At 38.7% G+C, this 17,946-nt stretch overlaps 1 protein-coding gene across 1 annotated transcript; it reads right to left on the minus strand.

Annotated features, from left to right (window-relative positions):
* Nucleotides 1–1,264: 1,264 nt before the first annotated feature.
* Nucleotides 1,265–13,109, minus strand: CPOX (coproporphyrinogen oxidase). Its single transcript, XM_081326876.1, has 7 exons — nt 12,434–13,109; nt 9,913–10,056; nt 8,828–8,938; nt 8,008–8,149; nt 7,476–7,694; nt 5,537–5,641; nt 1,265–3,672 (listed from the first exon to the last, which is right to left on the minus strand). Exons 1-7 carry the CDS (start codon nt 12,921–12,923, stop codon nt 3,585–3,587), a joined length of 1,299 nt encoding a protein of 432 aa, XP_081183002.1. The 5' UTR covers nt 12,924–13,109; the 3' UTR covers nt 1,265–3,584.
* Nucleotides 13,110–17,946: the final 4,837 nt, after the last annotated feature.

Below are 17,946 nucleotides of genomic sequence, written 5' to 3' on the forward strand. Positions count from 1 at the left end.
CTTTGATCGCCTCGCAGTCCAAGGGACTCGCAGGAGTCTTCCCCAGCACCATAGTTCAAAGGCTTCAATTCTTTGGCGCTCGGCCTTTCTTATGTTCCAACTTTCACAGCCATACATTGCAACTGGGAAGACCATTGCCTTGACTATTGAATTAACACAGCATAAAACAAGGGAAGAAGCCTTCCCTCCCTGTGGAGGTTGTTAGTTATCTCAAATGTGCTTTTTCAAAAGGCAACTGGACTGTTTTTTCCTTGAAGAAGAATACAACTTCATCAGTAACTGATTCTTGGGTAAGAAACCAAACACTGTTATTCTTCCTCAAGGAAAAAAACAGTCCAGTTGCTTTTTTTGAGCCACTTACCCTGTCTTTAACAAGGAAAGCCAACTCATATTTGTATGAGTGGTAATTTTTACTTCTGGGAAAAGCCCCAAATTAATTTCTGGCTCCGCCGATATCATAAACAATTATAGCCAGGTGTGTTTTTTTAAAAAATAAAATTCTTGTCTCCTGCCTCTGTGTTTTAGCTGGCTGGGAGGCAAAAGTTTGCAGATGGGAGAAAAAAATGGGAAGAAGGCAAGGTAAACAGGCTTTGGATTGTCAGAGCTGAGAGCACTATTTTTTCTTTACTCTTAAAGGCCAGGTAAAGGCCAATACCATGTACAGTACAGTTTCTAAAAACCATCTTCAGATCAGGTTATCACAATGCCTGATTTTTGAACATCCCTGCTTATTCCCCATTCTTTGTGTTTTGTCAAATCTCCCTGAGAGTGAGTCTAAAAACCATGGATGCTGGCAGATATTTGGATCACAAGTAATTTATGAATGGTATGAGGTGTGATTAAAGCCAAGGGTTTTTTTACACAACAGCTAAGATATTTAAAATTTGCGTCTTGGTGTGATTATAATGCTGAGTTACAGAATCATTTAAGTTAGAAGAGCCATTTAGGCCACTGAGTCTCTAGCTCCATGTTTGGAGCAGAAATATATACAAAAGCCTCTCAGGCAGAAGGGATTATTCAGCCCAGCCAGTATTTGAATGCTCCAAAGGGCAGCATATTATCCTCTTGGAACTGATTCCCCTCTCAAATTGATATTATAGTTAGGATTTTTCCCTCCTCGTTTTTATACGGCATCAGTCATTCTTTTAAGATTATTTTGTGGTCTGGAGTCTAGGGTGATCAGAGTTAAATTTCTCAATATGAACTGAAATGCCTTATCAGAAATGTTTGCACTATAATGCTTGAAATAAAAATGCTACATAAATGTGTTTGCAGATCCAAGTTTTTTATTCAGTTTTGGTATTACAATACAAAAAAATAATAAAGATCCCACTAGCAAAAATAACATCAATAACATATAGTGACAGTACAGAAAATATTTTCAATTTTGCAAAACTCTGAAACAACTAAAAAAAATTGAGAAAATCCTTATTCTTTTCAAAACTGAAGCAATGTTTTAAAATGCTGCTGCAAATCAGAGATCTAAAATTTTTAAAAGTAATCATGTTAGTGCCTCCCGCATATTTATTAGCAGTACTCTTAGGAATATGATGCTGGAAAAGGCATGTCAAGCTAAGAAACATATGATCAAAGAGAACATTTGTAGCTGAGGGTTGAACTGTGGGGTCCCTGTTGCTCTCTGAGCTTGGTGGTTTTCTTTTAGACATTTCATTACCAAACTAGGTAACGTCATCAGTGCACTGGTGCTCAGCAGTGATGTTACCTAATTTGGTAATGAATGTCTACAAGAAAACTACCAAGGAGCCCATGTTAAGGAACATCTTCAGCACACGTCTGAGAATTTACTGTCTGCATAATAAAGCACTGTCTGCAACAGCTTGAAATGCCTGTTTGTTCCTACTCATAGATTTCTATATTTTCTGCACAAATAACACTGAGGAGTTTATAAAGATGCTCACAGATAATGAAGAAATAATATGAAAAGTTGGGTTCACTATGAAAACTGTGACTTTCTGAAGCTCATAAAGATGGGAAAAAAGATCCATATACATTTTGAATGTATTGCTATTAATGTTAGAGTTGCTGAATTTTTTTCAGGAAATACTCATGGTTTTCTCCCTTCAGTTTCTGTATAATGCCAAAGAACTATCTAGTGGACAAAACCAAAGGAGATTCTCAAATCTTTCTTAAATGCTGGTTGTTTTTCACTTTTATTATTCTTTGCCAATATTCAAAACGCAAACTGAACCTAAGCACAGTGGTTTAGATTCAGAGATATCTTTTAGAAGCAGGAGCACCTTCATTTCCTCATTCTACTGCAGCCCATTATCTTCTTAGAAGCAGACCAGGGAGGACCCAGGCAGCTTGCTGAGAAGTAATCTGGTTACTCCAGCTGTGAATGAGTTTTACATTTTTCTAGATCTAAACCACTGTTAACATACAGCAGCTTGCAATTCAATTCAGTACTCCTGAAAACTCATTTTATTGACATGGATTTAAGAAAGCATTATTAGCTGAGAACTTACGTTTCTATTGACAAAAATGTAAAAAGGTGGCCAAAATTAAGCATCAGATATCTGTGTTCCTCAGAAGCTTGTTTCTCTCCTTCCCATTACTTAATTCTTAAAAGTTTAATCTGCTGCCCAGTACATAGTTTACTGAAGGAAACACTTCTCTATGACTGTCTCAGCAAAGATTGTATGTTTGTGCATGTACATGCAGATACTTTATGCAGAATTGATTATGAGCACTTGGTATAGAACATATGAGAAACATATTTCAAGAAAGTATGTGAGAAAAAAACTGGTAACCTGAGGTACAATACCACCTTATACTCCTCCTGAATTTAAGTTCCAATGTGTTCAACTATTCAAACATTATGCATTTACTATATAAGAATCTACATTTATTAAAAGTATTTCTACAGAAATGTAATTATTCATTTAAAAAAACTCTTGTGCCAGGTGCTGTACAAATGCAGAACTATGAACTTTGGTCCCTGATAAAAAGTCTGGGCTGCATTTCATCTTCAGTCAAGGTGTGGATAGTTACAAAGTTTTGTGAGGTGGGACTGAGTTACCAAGATAATTTATCCACTTATTGCACCCTAAATGATAGTAGCCAATGTAGTACATTCTTTTGCAATTTAACAGATGATCATGAATCAAATACAGTAGCATTTTAGATTAAATTACAAAAATCATGGTACTGGAAGCTGGTTGGCAAGGAGTCAGAAACACTGCAGGCAACTGAAGACTAAACTGGGTTTGTCAACAACTGTTCCTTTTGTGAAAAGTAAGAACATGTGTTTTAAGTCCCTGAAAGAGAGCCATGTAGTCTGCACCTCAGTAACTTGCAGCACTTCACTACATTCTGTTGTTAAGTGCATGTCCTCTTGACTTAATATAATTTTCACACAGATCTTTACAGTTCCACTAATACAAATGACCAACACCTACAAAGGAGCAATAAAATTCACAGAGGATAGAATCTAATACTATTCCTAAGGCATGAGGTGAGAGAATAGTGAAACATTCATTAACTGCCATGCAGTGACAGGTGAATTTGGGAGTAGGCAGCAGAACAAGTTCTCTCCTCACTGCTGAACATGGTCAGGATTCTATTCACTGTATCCAGTCTCTGGGATGGCGCAAAACTTCTAGGATTTCTGCTTCCTTGGAATTCTCTGGTGGTGAATGCATATACTCCCACCTGAAAAGTGGATGTGTACAAAACAGCTATTAGTACTTTTTTTTCTCCATACACTATTTACAATGTAAGGTTTTAACGTCCAAAGCAAAAAATATTATCTATTTCATACTCACCTTATTGCAAATTTACTCCTGTTAATACTGTAAATGTTACACAATAAAAAAATCTCTATGGCAGAGGAAAGGATTTACTTTCTATTATTTTCTCTAGAATATCAACACACAATTTCTAAAGCAAACTGCATCTGAGGTTGAAAGACAAGGCAAAGCAGGGTATGTGAGTAAGACAGAAATAGGGAATTTCTAGAATGTCCTATTTTCACTTATGTCTCTTGAATTGGCCACAACATATTTCACTCCCCTGTTATTCATCAATAGTTGTAGCTTCTCTCAGAACCAGCCACTACATTAGTCACTGGAAAAAAGAGAAATTGGATCAAGTATACAGAATACAAAAACTCCTACCTGGTGGTCTCTCTCTCTCCCTTTCTTTTTCAATTTAATGCCCATTTTAGTTGTTTCCCGTTATGTTCTATCATCCCCTTTTCTCTCTGGTTTTGCCACACAGTGACTTTATTTATTTATAAGATTTATATGGCTGCCTATCTCATATGATGACTTTAGGAGGCTAAAAACAATTCATGAAGACATGGCTAAAAAAAGAGTAACTCCCTCCCCCCAGCCAAACTGACACTCAGTTCAACCCCCATCCTAGTCTGATGCTTGGGAGAAGAGTCAGGTTTTCATGGCCCTCCAGAAGGCTAAAGGGGTAGGGATCTCAGAGAGAATTCCAAAGGGCTAGAGAGCTCAATGAGAAAGCACATCTCTGAGGTCCCATAAGGTGGCAACAATTAAGGAGGAGAACTAGGGACCCTATTTAACAAAGTATGATGGATACCCTAAGGAAGTGGTCCTGCAAAAAACCCGGTCCTGTGCCTTGTAGGTCTTTAAAGTGATAACCAGCACCATGAATTGCACTGGAAAGCAACTGGGAACCAGTACAGCACATGCTAACTTGGGTGAACTGCACATGGCACACTGCATTCTGAACCAGCTGCAGTTTCTGGATTATTTTCAAGGTCCCTTGTAGAGCACATTGCAGTAATCCAAATGGGAGGTCACTAAGGCATCAGTGGTTTGGTTCACATATCACAGTATACTACAGTATACTACAATGTGGATTGCTTGTTCTAAGACAAAAGATACGTGAGCTCAGGCGTTACGGTTTATCAACTGTGATTTATAAATTAATGTTGCCTATAGGTGAAGAATATGGCTTCTCTAACAAACTCTATCTCAGAATAAGATAAACCTACACAATTGACACTTACTAATCTTTAAGGTTAAGAAAATACTTCTTTTGCTCTGCATAGCTGTTTCTCCCTTCCTTTTGAAAGCTGTGCCACTTTCTTTCCTAATAAACATTCAATTCACTCCTATCGAACAACAGAGGGGTTCACTTCAGAATTAACACTTCAGTTCTTTTGATCTCTGAACAATGGTTATGATTGTTGCGGATTTTACGGATATATGGATCTTATGATAGGTCTTTATTATGATATGAGTTGTTTTATCATACAGCTTTATTATATAAACTAGCTGTATATAAGCATTGTAAATAAGCAAATAAATGAATTAACATATGCATGACCCTCATCACTGGGTACTCATTTAGTTCCCCTAATCTAATGACTGTCTCTGGTCTTTCTAGTCAACTTTCATCAAGTGCTACTTATCACAGTAAAGTTTCTGAATGTATTTGAAATCAGATCAAGACAAGGGCTTTAATTTTACTGTAATTATAGCCCATCTTTTTTATTAAACAATCCCGCAAATCTGTTTTGCTACTTCAGTTATGATCTTACCTGGCAGTAAGTGGCAGAGACATAAGAATACTTTCAATTCTTGACCCTGGTGTTGCAAGGCCAAACTTTGTGCCTCTATCATAAACAAGATTGAATTCCACATATCTGTTGGAAACAAACAACAAAAGTATTCCTCTAGTATCCTTAAATGGCATTATTCTTCTGATTTTGCTAACCACTGAGAAAGGCAAAGGCAATATGGTACACTGCAATTTAATTACTGATCCAGCTTAGCTTTTACTCTGGCTTTCAATGTTTCATAAAACATTATTTACCTAAATTCAGGGTAGTTTTTTAGAAACATCTATTAAAACACACATAGAAAGTCGTGAACTATTGAGTGCTCAATAGCTCAGATTTCCATGGCCGCACAGAATCCTGAAACACATATTAATGAACTGCCACCATAAGGAGTAGTTTTAGAAATTATCTTTTTTTTTCATTCAGGTCCTTGAATAACAAACAGAAACATCACTGAAACTTACAGTAGCATTTGTATATCAATAATGGCTCAGACAGCATCTTTCTAAAAGTATGGGGAATGTATTATATTCTTACAAAGTAAATTACCTATCTTTTGCCATTTATACAATTCTGAAAAGAGGATAAGGGGAATACATCTTATCTCTTCTGTAGAAAGTCCTTAGTTTAACCTATTGCACATATTTCACTATTTTTTTTTAAAAAATCTTCATTTGTCTTCTTCACTGGAACAAATATTAAATCTATTATTTAGTACGATGTTTGAACTTAATACAATTTTCTATAATACCTACTGGTCCTTTCACTCCACTGCATATATTTCTATAGCTTACAACAAAATTATAAAATATTGTTTAATCATCATATAGGGTAAAGAGCAGTTAATCATAAGGAGGAAATAACATGTTTGGTGGAAAGACTGGATAAAAAATTAATAAGTAAATAAATAAATCAGAAATAATGTATAAGGCTGGGATATTTAAGAAATAAATTCTATGCCAGAACTACACCCTAACCTAATAACATTTAAGCAATTATAATTTCTCTAGTATGTTAAAAAACTAGAAATCAAAGGGAGAGTGGAGAGGATATTGCAATCACAATTAATTTCTTCATATATGGCAAAAATTGGTGTCTGTCATAAAGATCAGAATCAGCAACTTAAAATTTGGGAAGAAGATAAAGAACTGATGGCAGTAGAAATAGAATGTTATTTGTACAATTTTGACCTATGGAGTTTTCTACCAACTTCTTTTCTGTTTTATTGTTATTTCTGTGGTTAGCCATAGAAAGACTAAGTATGACATGATACAGCATCTGTTTCAGAAAATGAAATGTTGGAGAGTTACTTCATTTCAAAAACCTCATTCTTATCTTCCAGACCAGCCATAAGAAATGACAGTGGGTGGAGGTGGGGCTAAAACAGTTAGAACCTACATGCTTTATCAGAAGACACAAAAGATCCCATTTTTTAAAAAAACGAAGTCCAATCCAGAAAAAAAAATTCTACTCCATCTAAATTGAATTGGTAACACCAACAATTGCCATATCATCAGAAGAAGATGCTTACTTAGCCTGGGATTAGTGACTAGTTCCAATACTCAAAAAAGTGAAATAAAGCAGTTTGGGAACAGAGAAATCTTAAAATACGCTGTTTAAGTGGAATATATATTTTGACTGCATTAAAAGTTTTCAAACTTTTTCCAAAATCATATTAAACTGTTACGGATTAATTTAAAAGTGTTCTATAATATTTAGTCTTGAAAATAAAAGATGGGGGCATGTGTATGGCAGTTATTAGATCTGAGTCTTCCAAAACCCATAATACAGTAATAGAAAATCAAGACACTAAGTCAGGAAAATATGGACTAAACAAAGAGCCAGAATGTTTGGGCTAGTGGCCCCAAAGGGTATACTGATCATCCATCCTGATACTCATAAAGATCCTCTTACTCACCTCCCCCTGCGGATCTGCTGCCATAATTTTTCTTTTGGTGAGAACTTGTCCTGTGAGTGTTTCTTCACAATGGGAATGTAACAAGGCACAATAGCTTTGGCACAACTCTGCACAAACTGGAAAACTTCTTCTTTTGAAGGCGAGTCCAAGTCATCAAAGAAGATGCCTCCTATTCCCCGCCGTTCTCCACGGTGCTTGATGTAAAAATATTCATCACACCTGTTAACCCCAACATTGCTGGTTAAAAGGGTAACGCAGACACAGAAGTCTGAAACACTTGAGTCAGAAGATGAGAAAACAACCTAGTGTGACTGCTTTGTTTCTAAAGTAAACGTTCTATAATTACTAAATAGAAAATATTGCAATATGTGCTAAAACCGTTTTAAAAAGAGAAAGACCTGCAATCACTTTCCTGGCTAGAATGAAGAGAGGCCTATTAATTTCAAGAGCTAAACATACATTTATTTCCATCAGTTTCAAGAATGACAGCAACCATTCAAAAAAAATATTCTGATATGAAATTCCTATGTACCATTTCTTGAACTTAGGATATAGTTCAGGATTATGCTGATCACAAGCGTCCTTTAGAGTTTTATGAAAATGAATAGCATCTTCTTCATTCAAGTAAGTTGGTGTAAGGTCTGTTCCACCACCAAACCACCACTGTTTAGCACCTAAGAGAATAGAAAAGAGCCATCATTTCTTTTTGTTGAATTTTTGGTAGATACTCTTGTAAGATAAGAAACATCATGTTCATTTAGTTACAATTCATCTCTAATACAGAAAAGGGACTATTATGATCTTAAGGACTTAAAGTAATTTAACTGAAGAGACTCATTTCATGCATGGTTACTTAATATATTAGATCTCCTCAGGTTTAATGTTATACAAAGTCAAACAAGTACAGCATGCACATAAAAAGCAAATTGCTAGTTCTGTTTCTTGGACACACAATTTATCTCTCTACAAAAAAAGGCTCTTATTAAAATAAGACCTTAATTATAAAATCTTATGCTCAACAACTACTTCCTTAATTTTCCCCCCAATAGTACTAGACTTTCTGGAAATTGTGAGTGTGTGAATATGACACGAATTACAGAGGTTCATTCAAATTTGTCAGGTTATTGTTAACTCAAAAAGCTTCTCCTGTCTGTCTCTACTATTACCAACATGTCAGGGATATCTGCAGACTCTCAGTGCTTTCAACAGTGATAACAGCAGCATCAAGCTGCAACCTCAGCCCTGTTTGAGCATGCATGCAATGTCACTGTACACAGAAAAGAAGATGGTTCAAACACTCAACTTCTCCCTTGCATAATTTATATAATTCTGGGTCAAGGTATAGCACTTACCATCTGCATCTTCAATTTCAAAGTATCTGTAATTAAAGTGTATAGTGGGAATGTAAGGATTCTTTGGATGAATGACAGAACTCACTCCCATAGCACAAAAGGGCAATTTTCCTAAATAGCAATGAAGAAAGGATGTCTTAGTCAACAATGAAAACATAAGTCCAGAGCTGCTGCAAATCAAACAGCATATAAATGTAATCATCATCATCATCATCATCATCACACCCCGGACTTAACAATTGTTGATAAGAAATTGTGGATATTGGACGTGGCAGTGCCTGGAGACAGCAGAATAGACAAGAAAGAACTGGAGTAGATAACAAAATACAAAGACCTACAAATAGAAATAGAAAGACTGTGGCAAAGGCAAGCAAGGGTAGTACCAATAGTAATAGGCACCTTGGGTGCAATCCCAAAACAACTGGAGCACCACTTGAACACCATCATCGGCACTGACAAATTCACCATTAGTCAATTGCAAAAGGCGGCCTTACTAGGAACTGCTTCCATCCTGCGACGATATCTATAATACCATCAAACATCCACATCTGCCTATCCCAGGTCCTTGGTAAGGACTCAATAGGTAGACAAAAATGCAAATCCAGTCTGAACATGTGGCTGACTATGCGATGATTAATAATAATAATAATAATAATAATAATAATAATAATAATAATAATAATAATAATAATAATAATATCAAAGCAATTAAAAACAAAATTGTAAGCTTTCTAAATGTTCTCTCAACTCTGCATTTTACACTCCAGAAGCACCTCTAGATCTGCAATCTCTAAGAGAAAAGACATATTTGCTATTTAAGATTTTGCAAGAAAGAAGTTAATATGTCTCACTATTCAGAATATATAGGGCCTGGGAAAGACCTGTGGAAACTTCCTATTTTTGTGTCAAGATTTTTTCTATGGTCCTCATTAACCAGAACAAATAACACCGAGCTAAGTAGGGTTGACTTTAGTGGATTTGTTCCTGGCTCCTATGGGAAGCTGGATGATGGATTAGATTCACCTTTCGTTTAATCCAACAGAAGTTGTTAGATTCTTTAGCAGATTTCATGTATGAACCCTTACCATTTTTGGTTTTCAGAGTTTTCCCTCTACTTCTCATCTGCTGAGCTGCTTCTTCAGAAAGATGTCCAAAAACAACCGAAACATTGACACCAGCCTTCTCAAAGATTTCACCATCTTGAAGTACACAGCTGATGCCTCCGCCACCTGTTAAATAAAGAAACCAGCAATTATTTCAATAGCAATTTACAAAGTTTAGAACATTTTTCAATTATGAAACTGTTCAGATAGTTATCTAGGATCCTTTGTTTTTGAATGCAGGCAGTTGCATTCAGCAGGCAGCATAGTTTTGCCAGGATTAGTAACTGAATTAGAGAAAACTCAAGGGATCAAATTCTGTTACTCTTTGCTATGGCCTCCCAGCAACTAATTTTAGAAGGCTGTTAGGAACTGATGAAGGTAAAAGTGATGGATTACATTTGCAGTGTCTGTGGCAAGGCCTGGTTCATTTGTTCAGAACCAACAAAACTTTTTCTTTGCTTCTTTTGGGCGAAAAGCAAGCATAGTTGAAAATTTCTGTGCCAAAATGTCAAAATAATAAAAGTAGAGGTCAGACATATTCTATTCAGCTCTTTTCCTAACAGCATAACAACTGAGGCATAAGACAAGTTATAAATCATAGTCTTTCTGTTAATTATTCAAAGGACCAGTTGTTTATATATTTTATTTAGCAATAACATTGTATGAGCTGATACCCTGAAACAGACATCATTTCTTTTTTGTAATACAGCAGTTCTTACATATATACGGAATAATTTACTTCTCAAAGTCTACCACTGTCACTCTTTTCTGTTTATTGTCTTTTGGCAAGATTTCAGAAGTTGTTTGCCACTGCCTCCTTCCTGGGGGGGGAGAGAAAGAGAGAGAGAGAGAGGCTCAAGATCACCAAGTGGCTTTGTTCCTAATGGTCTTCTGATCTTTAACCTGGTGCCTTAACCACTACACCAAACTGGCTCATTAAAGCTGTATATTAAGAGAGATAAAATTATGCTTAGTAAAAAATACTGGACATAAATTTTGTTGATCAAACACATACTATTTAAATGTCTAAGTCATGGGTGTCAAACTCGCCACGTGACATGACGTGACTCTTTTTGCATTGCCAGCAATGGGGTGGGCGCGGCTTCGGTATGATGATACTGGCCTGCGGGCCTGCAGTTTGACACCCCTGGTCTAAGTAAATCAATTGGGTTTCCTGAACTATGACATATCACTGATTCCTTTACTCATCTGTAAAAAAGTAGGGGAATGACACTGTACCTTTTACCTTTACTTGGCAGGTAAAAGAGTGTAGAGGCAATGTTGCAATCCACACCACACAATGAAAGTATCACTGTGGAATTTCAGAACACAAACAGATCCCTGCAGCTAATTTTGCATTACAGATACAAAGGCACACAATTCCATGTAGAACCAGTTTGGTGTGGTAGGTGTGGTGATGGACCTTCACTTTCAGCCACAAAAGTTCACTGGATGATTTTGAACCAGTTGATCCAGGAAGCCCAGCTTACCTGTCGTTATGAACAAGAACTGGATGAAGGAGTACCATGTATACCAGGGGTGTCAAACTCGCAACATCACATGTCACGACATATCGTGACTATTTTGCCATTGCTGGCAATGGGGTGGGCGTGGTTTTGCTATGATACATCCGGCCCATAGGCCAGCAGTCTGACACCCCTGATGTATACGATCTTGTCAGAGCATGAATCTGAGAAATTAGTGACATCAATCTAGATTTAATCACTTGATATAGATTAAAGAAAGGACGTTAGGCTCTGTGGGACAGACCATGTAGTTTTCTTAGTAACAATACCAATTTCTGGTATCACCTTTTCCAACTAAAAAAATATTGAAAGGCATATGCTTTCATGAGTTGCACCTATGCCTTTTAAATTAAATGTGTAATTTGTAAAGGTGTTACCAGAATTTTCCTGGGGGTTTTTTTTTGGGGGGGCATCATAAACCAACATGGTTCTCCACCTACAAAATACATAAATGTTTTGCTATTTTTTTCCACAAGGCTTTAAAAAATATTTAGACTTGAGGTTACCTAGTTACCTCTTATCCAAGTATTAACTAAGTGCCACTCTGTATGGCTTCCTGGATCAGCTATGGTAGGTAATACATATTTTGTATTCCTGAAGATTCTTGAAGCAGCTTTTACTATCCTCCAAGCCCTTAGCCATTTTGACACCTATCTCTCGGTCATGCAGAATCTTGGACACTTCCATTTGTGCTTGCTTGCTTGTTTTTAAAACCGGAAAAAAGGAAGTTTCTAAATAACCAACACCTTTGAGATGTTTATTACGATCTCAAACATACTAAAGGGAAAAATAAGAATGCTATTCTATTCAGGGAAACTTGGGAGGGAGTAAAGAAGCCAATTTTCAGATCTAGCCAAAGTCAGTCCCACATCGGCAGGCGGGGCAATTACTCCGGATTAGTTCCAACCTGCAGAGGTGCGACTGCGCGGCCCCGGAGAAAGGAACGGGTCCCCACTCTACCCCGGAATTCGGGTCACCTTCCTTCCTTTCCCAGCGGTCCACGGTGAAAGCGGCGCCGCGGTCGACCTGGGCCAGCGCGTTGCACACCTGGCTCTGCGTCTCCATGATGAGCAGCTCCATGCGACTTCGCAGGTCTCCGCGCCGGTCGCGCAGCTCTCGCAGTCCGCTCACCGGAGGAGCCATGAAGCTCTCGCACAGCCTTGCCAGATCTTCCTCGTTCTCCTTTCCCCACGGCTTTTCCAGTTGCGGTTGTTGTTGTTGCTGCTGCCGCCGAGGCTGCTCCTTCATCTCCGCCCGTCGGACCAGTCCCAGCCCGGCCAGCACCACCGTGGCTCCCGCAGTCCAGGCGAATGCCGATCGCTGCCACCGACCATCACGCCAATGGGAAGAAGGGCCAGGCGGCGATTCCAAGGAGCCCGAACCGAACAGCCTGGAGCAGCGAGGCCCGGACCGGAGCACGAAACCCCGGGCGCCCAGGTGGCGAACCCCGCACAGCAGAAAGGACATGACAGCGAGCGCCCAGTTCCTTCAGCGGCAGTCCAGATCGCCGCCGAGCTAGGAAAGCGCGTTGCGCACGCCCCTTCGGCTGCAGTCCCGGAAGAGGTGGGGAATGCGGAGCAATAGCTCGTGGGGAGTAAGCAGGGGTCTTCAAACTTGGGCCCTTTTATGACTCGTGGACTTCAACTCCCAGAATTCCTCAGCCAGCATGGCTGGCTGAGGAATTCTGGGAGTTGAAGTCCACGAGTCATAAAAGAGCCAAGTTTGAAGACCCCGTGGAGTACAGTTTCACTGGCAATCGCGCCTATCTCGAACGTTGCACTTAGACTACAACTCCCAGCAGCGCCCGTGGGGAAAAAAAAAGGGGCGAAGCAGCAAGAAAGAGCTTGAGGCGTGAGACGGAGGCACGTAGTAAGAGGAGATTGCAGCGTCGTGGCGTAAAAATTAACAGGCTGTTTTCTTAACCTTTTACCGGGGTGGTGGTGGGGGAAACGACAGCGAGGATTGTCAAATTCAGCCGCGTGTGACTCGTCATTAAAAATGCTTAACCTTATCACGCGGAGCCTAGTTGCAACAAATAGAAGACTACAATGTATTTATTAATTCTCTCCCCCCACACACACCTGGTGAAACACAATTGTAGTTGTGCAGTTCTGCTTTGATTCAGAGTTGAATGAGACCGAACATCTTATTTGGAATCGGGCGTGCAATCCCGCTCGAGAGAAAAACAGCAGACAAGAAGCAATAAAGTGTGAATAACCAGCAGAGGACGGCAAAGGGAATTAACTTCCCAACTGCTAACCTCTCCTTCTCCAGGCAGGGCAAAACTGTTAAGAGACAATCTCTTCAATGCCTTTTTAAAAAATAAAATAAAATAAAATAATGTGGCAATGTTAAACATCAAAAGTAAGGGGCAAAAAAGAAATAATTGTAATCAATACCTTTGCCTAATGGGAGATATGCTTATAGTTTTCCAGTTATAATAAATTTGTACAGCCATTTGGAATGTTTATAGTGTAATTTTATGTAAGTTTATTGCAAAATAAAGGTAAATTCCTATTGTCATTCCTAAATAGAAAACAAAAAAAATAGCTTTGGTGATATTCTAGCATACTGAAATAGGTTGATCTGATTAAAATAAAAGTTCTAATGTATTATTACCATTATCATGACATACAAAGCCCTACATGGCATGGGTCCGGACTACCTACGGGAGCACCTTCTGCCAATGTCAGCACCCCACCGTCCTGTGCGCTCCCACAGAGAGGGCCTCCTCAGGGTGCCACCGCTCAAGGAATGTCGGCTGGTGGCCCCCAGGGGGAGGGCATTCTCAGTGGGTGCGCCAGCCCTCTGGAACAGCTTACCAACCGAAATCCGGATGGCCCCCGACCTCCGTACCTTCCGACGCGACTTAAAAACTTTCTTGTTCCAGCAGTCCGGCCTGGCATGATAGCGTTAATTGGGGACCCAGTTTGTTTTCACTATTGTTTTTATTATTTTATTGTTCATCTGTATACCTTCCTTCCTCTGTACACCGCCCCGAGTCCCTCGGGAGAAGGGCGGTTTATAAAAAACTAATAAATAAATAAATAAATAAATTATCATCATTAGAAACTACAATTAGCTTTTTTTTTTTAAAAAAAATGATTTTATGTCAGAGTTAAAATGCTTACAATTTTCATTTGTGCTTGAAAAAGAATGGAAATAGCTGCTCAAATTTTGCATTACAGCAAAAGGCAAGTAAGTATCCATCTCAGTCTAAGGCCGTGGTGGCGAACCTATGGCGAACCCATGGCTCGTGTGCCACAGGTGGCACGCAGAGCCCTCTCTGTGGGCACGCATGCCGTCACCCCAGTCCTAGGCCTTCAGCTGGGTTTTATAAAACCTTTTCGCTTTAGGCCTCCGCTGCCGTGTGCAAAAAAAAAGGTTCAATCAATCAATTTCAACTTCTCACGGAAAAAAAAATGATCTCGCAAAGTTGGAATTGATTGAACTTTTTAGTCCCACCCAGTCTGCTGTTACCACTGCAGCCACACCCACCCAATGGGCCACACCCACCCAATGGGCCACACCCACCTGATAGGCCACACCCACCCGGCACCTGAAGATACATAAGTGGGTTTTGGGTTGCAGTTTAGGCACTCGGTCTCCAAAAGGTTCACCACCACTCTAAGCCATTCTGGGTTTGATCCCTCCAAGTTCCAAACCTCAGTAAGGTAAAAGACTACTTCCAACTCCCATCTCCTGCCTATCCCCCACCATCTTTGCCCTTTTGGCTGCCTGGGACTCTGTGATTAGAGGCCACACCCAGGGAATCCACAGCTGCTCCAGCCCAATGTCAGCCAGGAGATCTTTGCAGAGGAGTTGCTTTTGGCTTCTTTTTAGGGGTGCTGATGGAATGTGAAGCCCAGCTTTGACTACCCCAGCTTTTTACAAAGGGACTTTTTGAAACACTGTGGCTCTGGGTCTACGTTTTGCTTTTTTTTTTTTCATTCACAGTGCAAAGCTCAAGCCCAAGCCAGCCCAGCCCAGCCACCAGGATTGGCATGCAGTAGTGAGAGCAAGAAGATGGCAAAGATGGGGTGATATGGGGCACAGGGTGGCAGGGCCCCAAAGGGCTTAGTGGGAGAGGAGATGGATGGATGGGTAGCTGGGAAGAGTTGAAGCACCCCTGCAGTTGTAACTACAGTCAAGGCTGCTAAGCACCCAAATGGTTATTTAGTTTAATGTTTATTTAATTTAAAATGCTTATTTAAAGTCACCCAGCTGGCTTTCATGGCCAAGGCTAAAACTCATCGTTTACCATTTTCTAGCCTTTGTATCTTAACATTTAGATCAAACTGGCTCTTATATGAAATATATGGTCTTGTAAGTCTTGTAACAAGAGGGAGGGGAAAGGGGAAGGGAAGGAAAGGGAAGGGAAAGAGGAGAAGAGAAGAGATGAGGGGAGGGGAGAGGAGAGGATTACTTTAACTATAGGAAATTTGAAATACCCACACCTCAGATTATTTAAATGATTAAGAGGGTTGGACTAGATGACCTCCAAGGTCCCTTCCAACATTATTATTGTTGTTGTTTTCTCAGTTATTAATTTGTGCCTAGACTGTATATAAAAATATACCAAGGAGGAAACATGATAGATGAGGGTTACAGGTAGTCCTTAACTTACAACAGTTCATTTAGTGACCATTCAAAGATACAATGGCACTGAAAATAGTGACTTATGACCATTTTTCACAGTTACAACATTTGCAGCATCCCCATGGACACATGATCAAAATTCAGATCTTGGCAACTGACTCATATTTATGACCACTGTAGTGTCACAGGATCACAGGATCACCTCTTGCGACATTCTGACAAGCAAAGTCAATGGGGAAACCAGATTCACTTAACAACCTGTTACTAACTTATCAACTACAGTGAATCACTTAATAACTGGCAAAAAAGATCTTAAATGGGGCAAAACTCACTTGACAGCTTTTCACTTAGCAACAGAAATTTTGGGCTCAATTGTGGTCTTAAGTTGAGGACTACCTGTGTTTACACTAAGGTATGTTGAAATGAATATCAAGCATTTTGTTTTTTGTTTATATTGCACAAAGTGCTACTTAGATATAGGTAATCCTCAACATATGACCAATATTGGGACTAGAATTTCAGTTGCTGAGCAATGCAGTTGTTAAATGAGTCTCACCAATTACAATGATAATTTATTGCAGTTGTATACCGGTACAGACAATAAAATAAAATGTAAGACAGAGTTAAAATACATTTATATAACAGCCTAACTAATACCTATAGGTGAGTCCTAGAATACAGCCTTTATTAAATTATAATATAAACATTAAAATTATATTAAATATGATCTCACCTACAATTGCAAAAAAGTATCCAAAAGTATTAACATCAATAAAGTAATAATATCTAAAGTTTAAATGGATTATAATTACAAAGAATGCATTGTGGGATATTGACCAATCAAGGTTCAGTGTTCTTTCTGTGCTACTGCATGAAACCTAGCTACATGCACTGTTACAAGGGGTACTTTGTCTATGAGCAGCGTCTGGGCATAGGCTGAATCTGGCCGATCAAGATATCTGTTAATCAGAGGTATAAATCTGGTATAAATGTCTCCCTAAAAGGAGCAATAAAGAAGAACATGCTATGTGATTTCTACCTCTCCAGAATCACGGGCAGAGCCTTCAGCCAATAGTACTTTTTTATATTTATCAACTAGTAGTCAGAAGAGAGACTATGGCATCAGGCAAGAGAAAAAGCTTTCCAATCGCTGGGGGTTTCTAGCTGTATAAGGTAGCTGGCAGCAGTGGCAATCTATCTTGTTGCGTGCTGGTGGTAGAAAGACTGGGGCCTTCCCTAGATCTGCTGGCCTCACTGTAGCCTTTTTAAATTATTTTCTAATTTTACAATCATAAGTACTTAATATAACAATGTGTTGTCTGGGTCCATTGGTAATTCGGTGGTACATATTAACTTTCTCAGTCTAGTTCCAATACTACACCATCCAGTGCTTCCATGATCCTCTCTTCTTCTGGTGGTATGCATTTTCCCACACTGGGAAAATACATTTCTTGTTAGTGTTAGTACATACACAATTAAATATAGACATCTTCATCACATTTTTCTGGTATTGTACGTAATATCAATAGTGTCAGTTTATATCTTTTCTAGTCAAAACATATCTCAAATGCATTTGCATTTAAAATCCATTTGTTCAATCAATATCCTATTTTTGCTACTTTAAAATTTTTAATTTCCTCTCAATGTTCAAAGTATCTCTTGCTTATAATTTTCTCATAATAAATTATATTTGGGTAACCAAAGGCTTCTCTTATACAAGCTCTTTTAGAATTTTCATATTTCCCATCTTATAACACAATATAATATTCTAGTTACAAATCCTATCCTTCTAATTATAATAATGCGTTTATTTCTAACAGTTATCTATTTTCTAAACCATATTCAAACATCTGTTTAATAGTATAATATCCCATCTAATAGGTCAAAACGT

The sequence above is a fragment of the Vipera berus genome (genome assembly GCF_964194415.1).
Source record: "Vipera berus genome assembly, chromosome: 4".
Taxonomy (NCBI): domain Eukaryota; kingdom Metazoa; phylum Chordata; class Lepidosauria; order Squamata; family Viperidae; genus Vipera; species Vipera berus.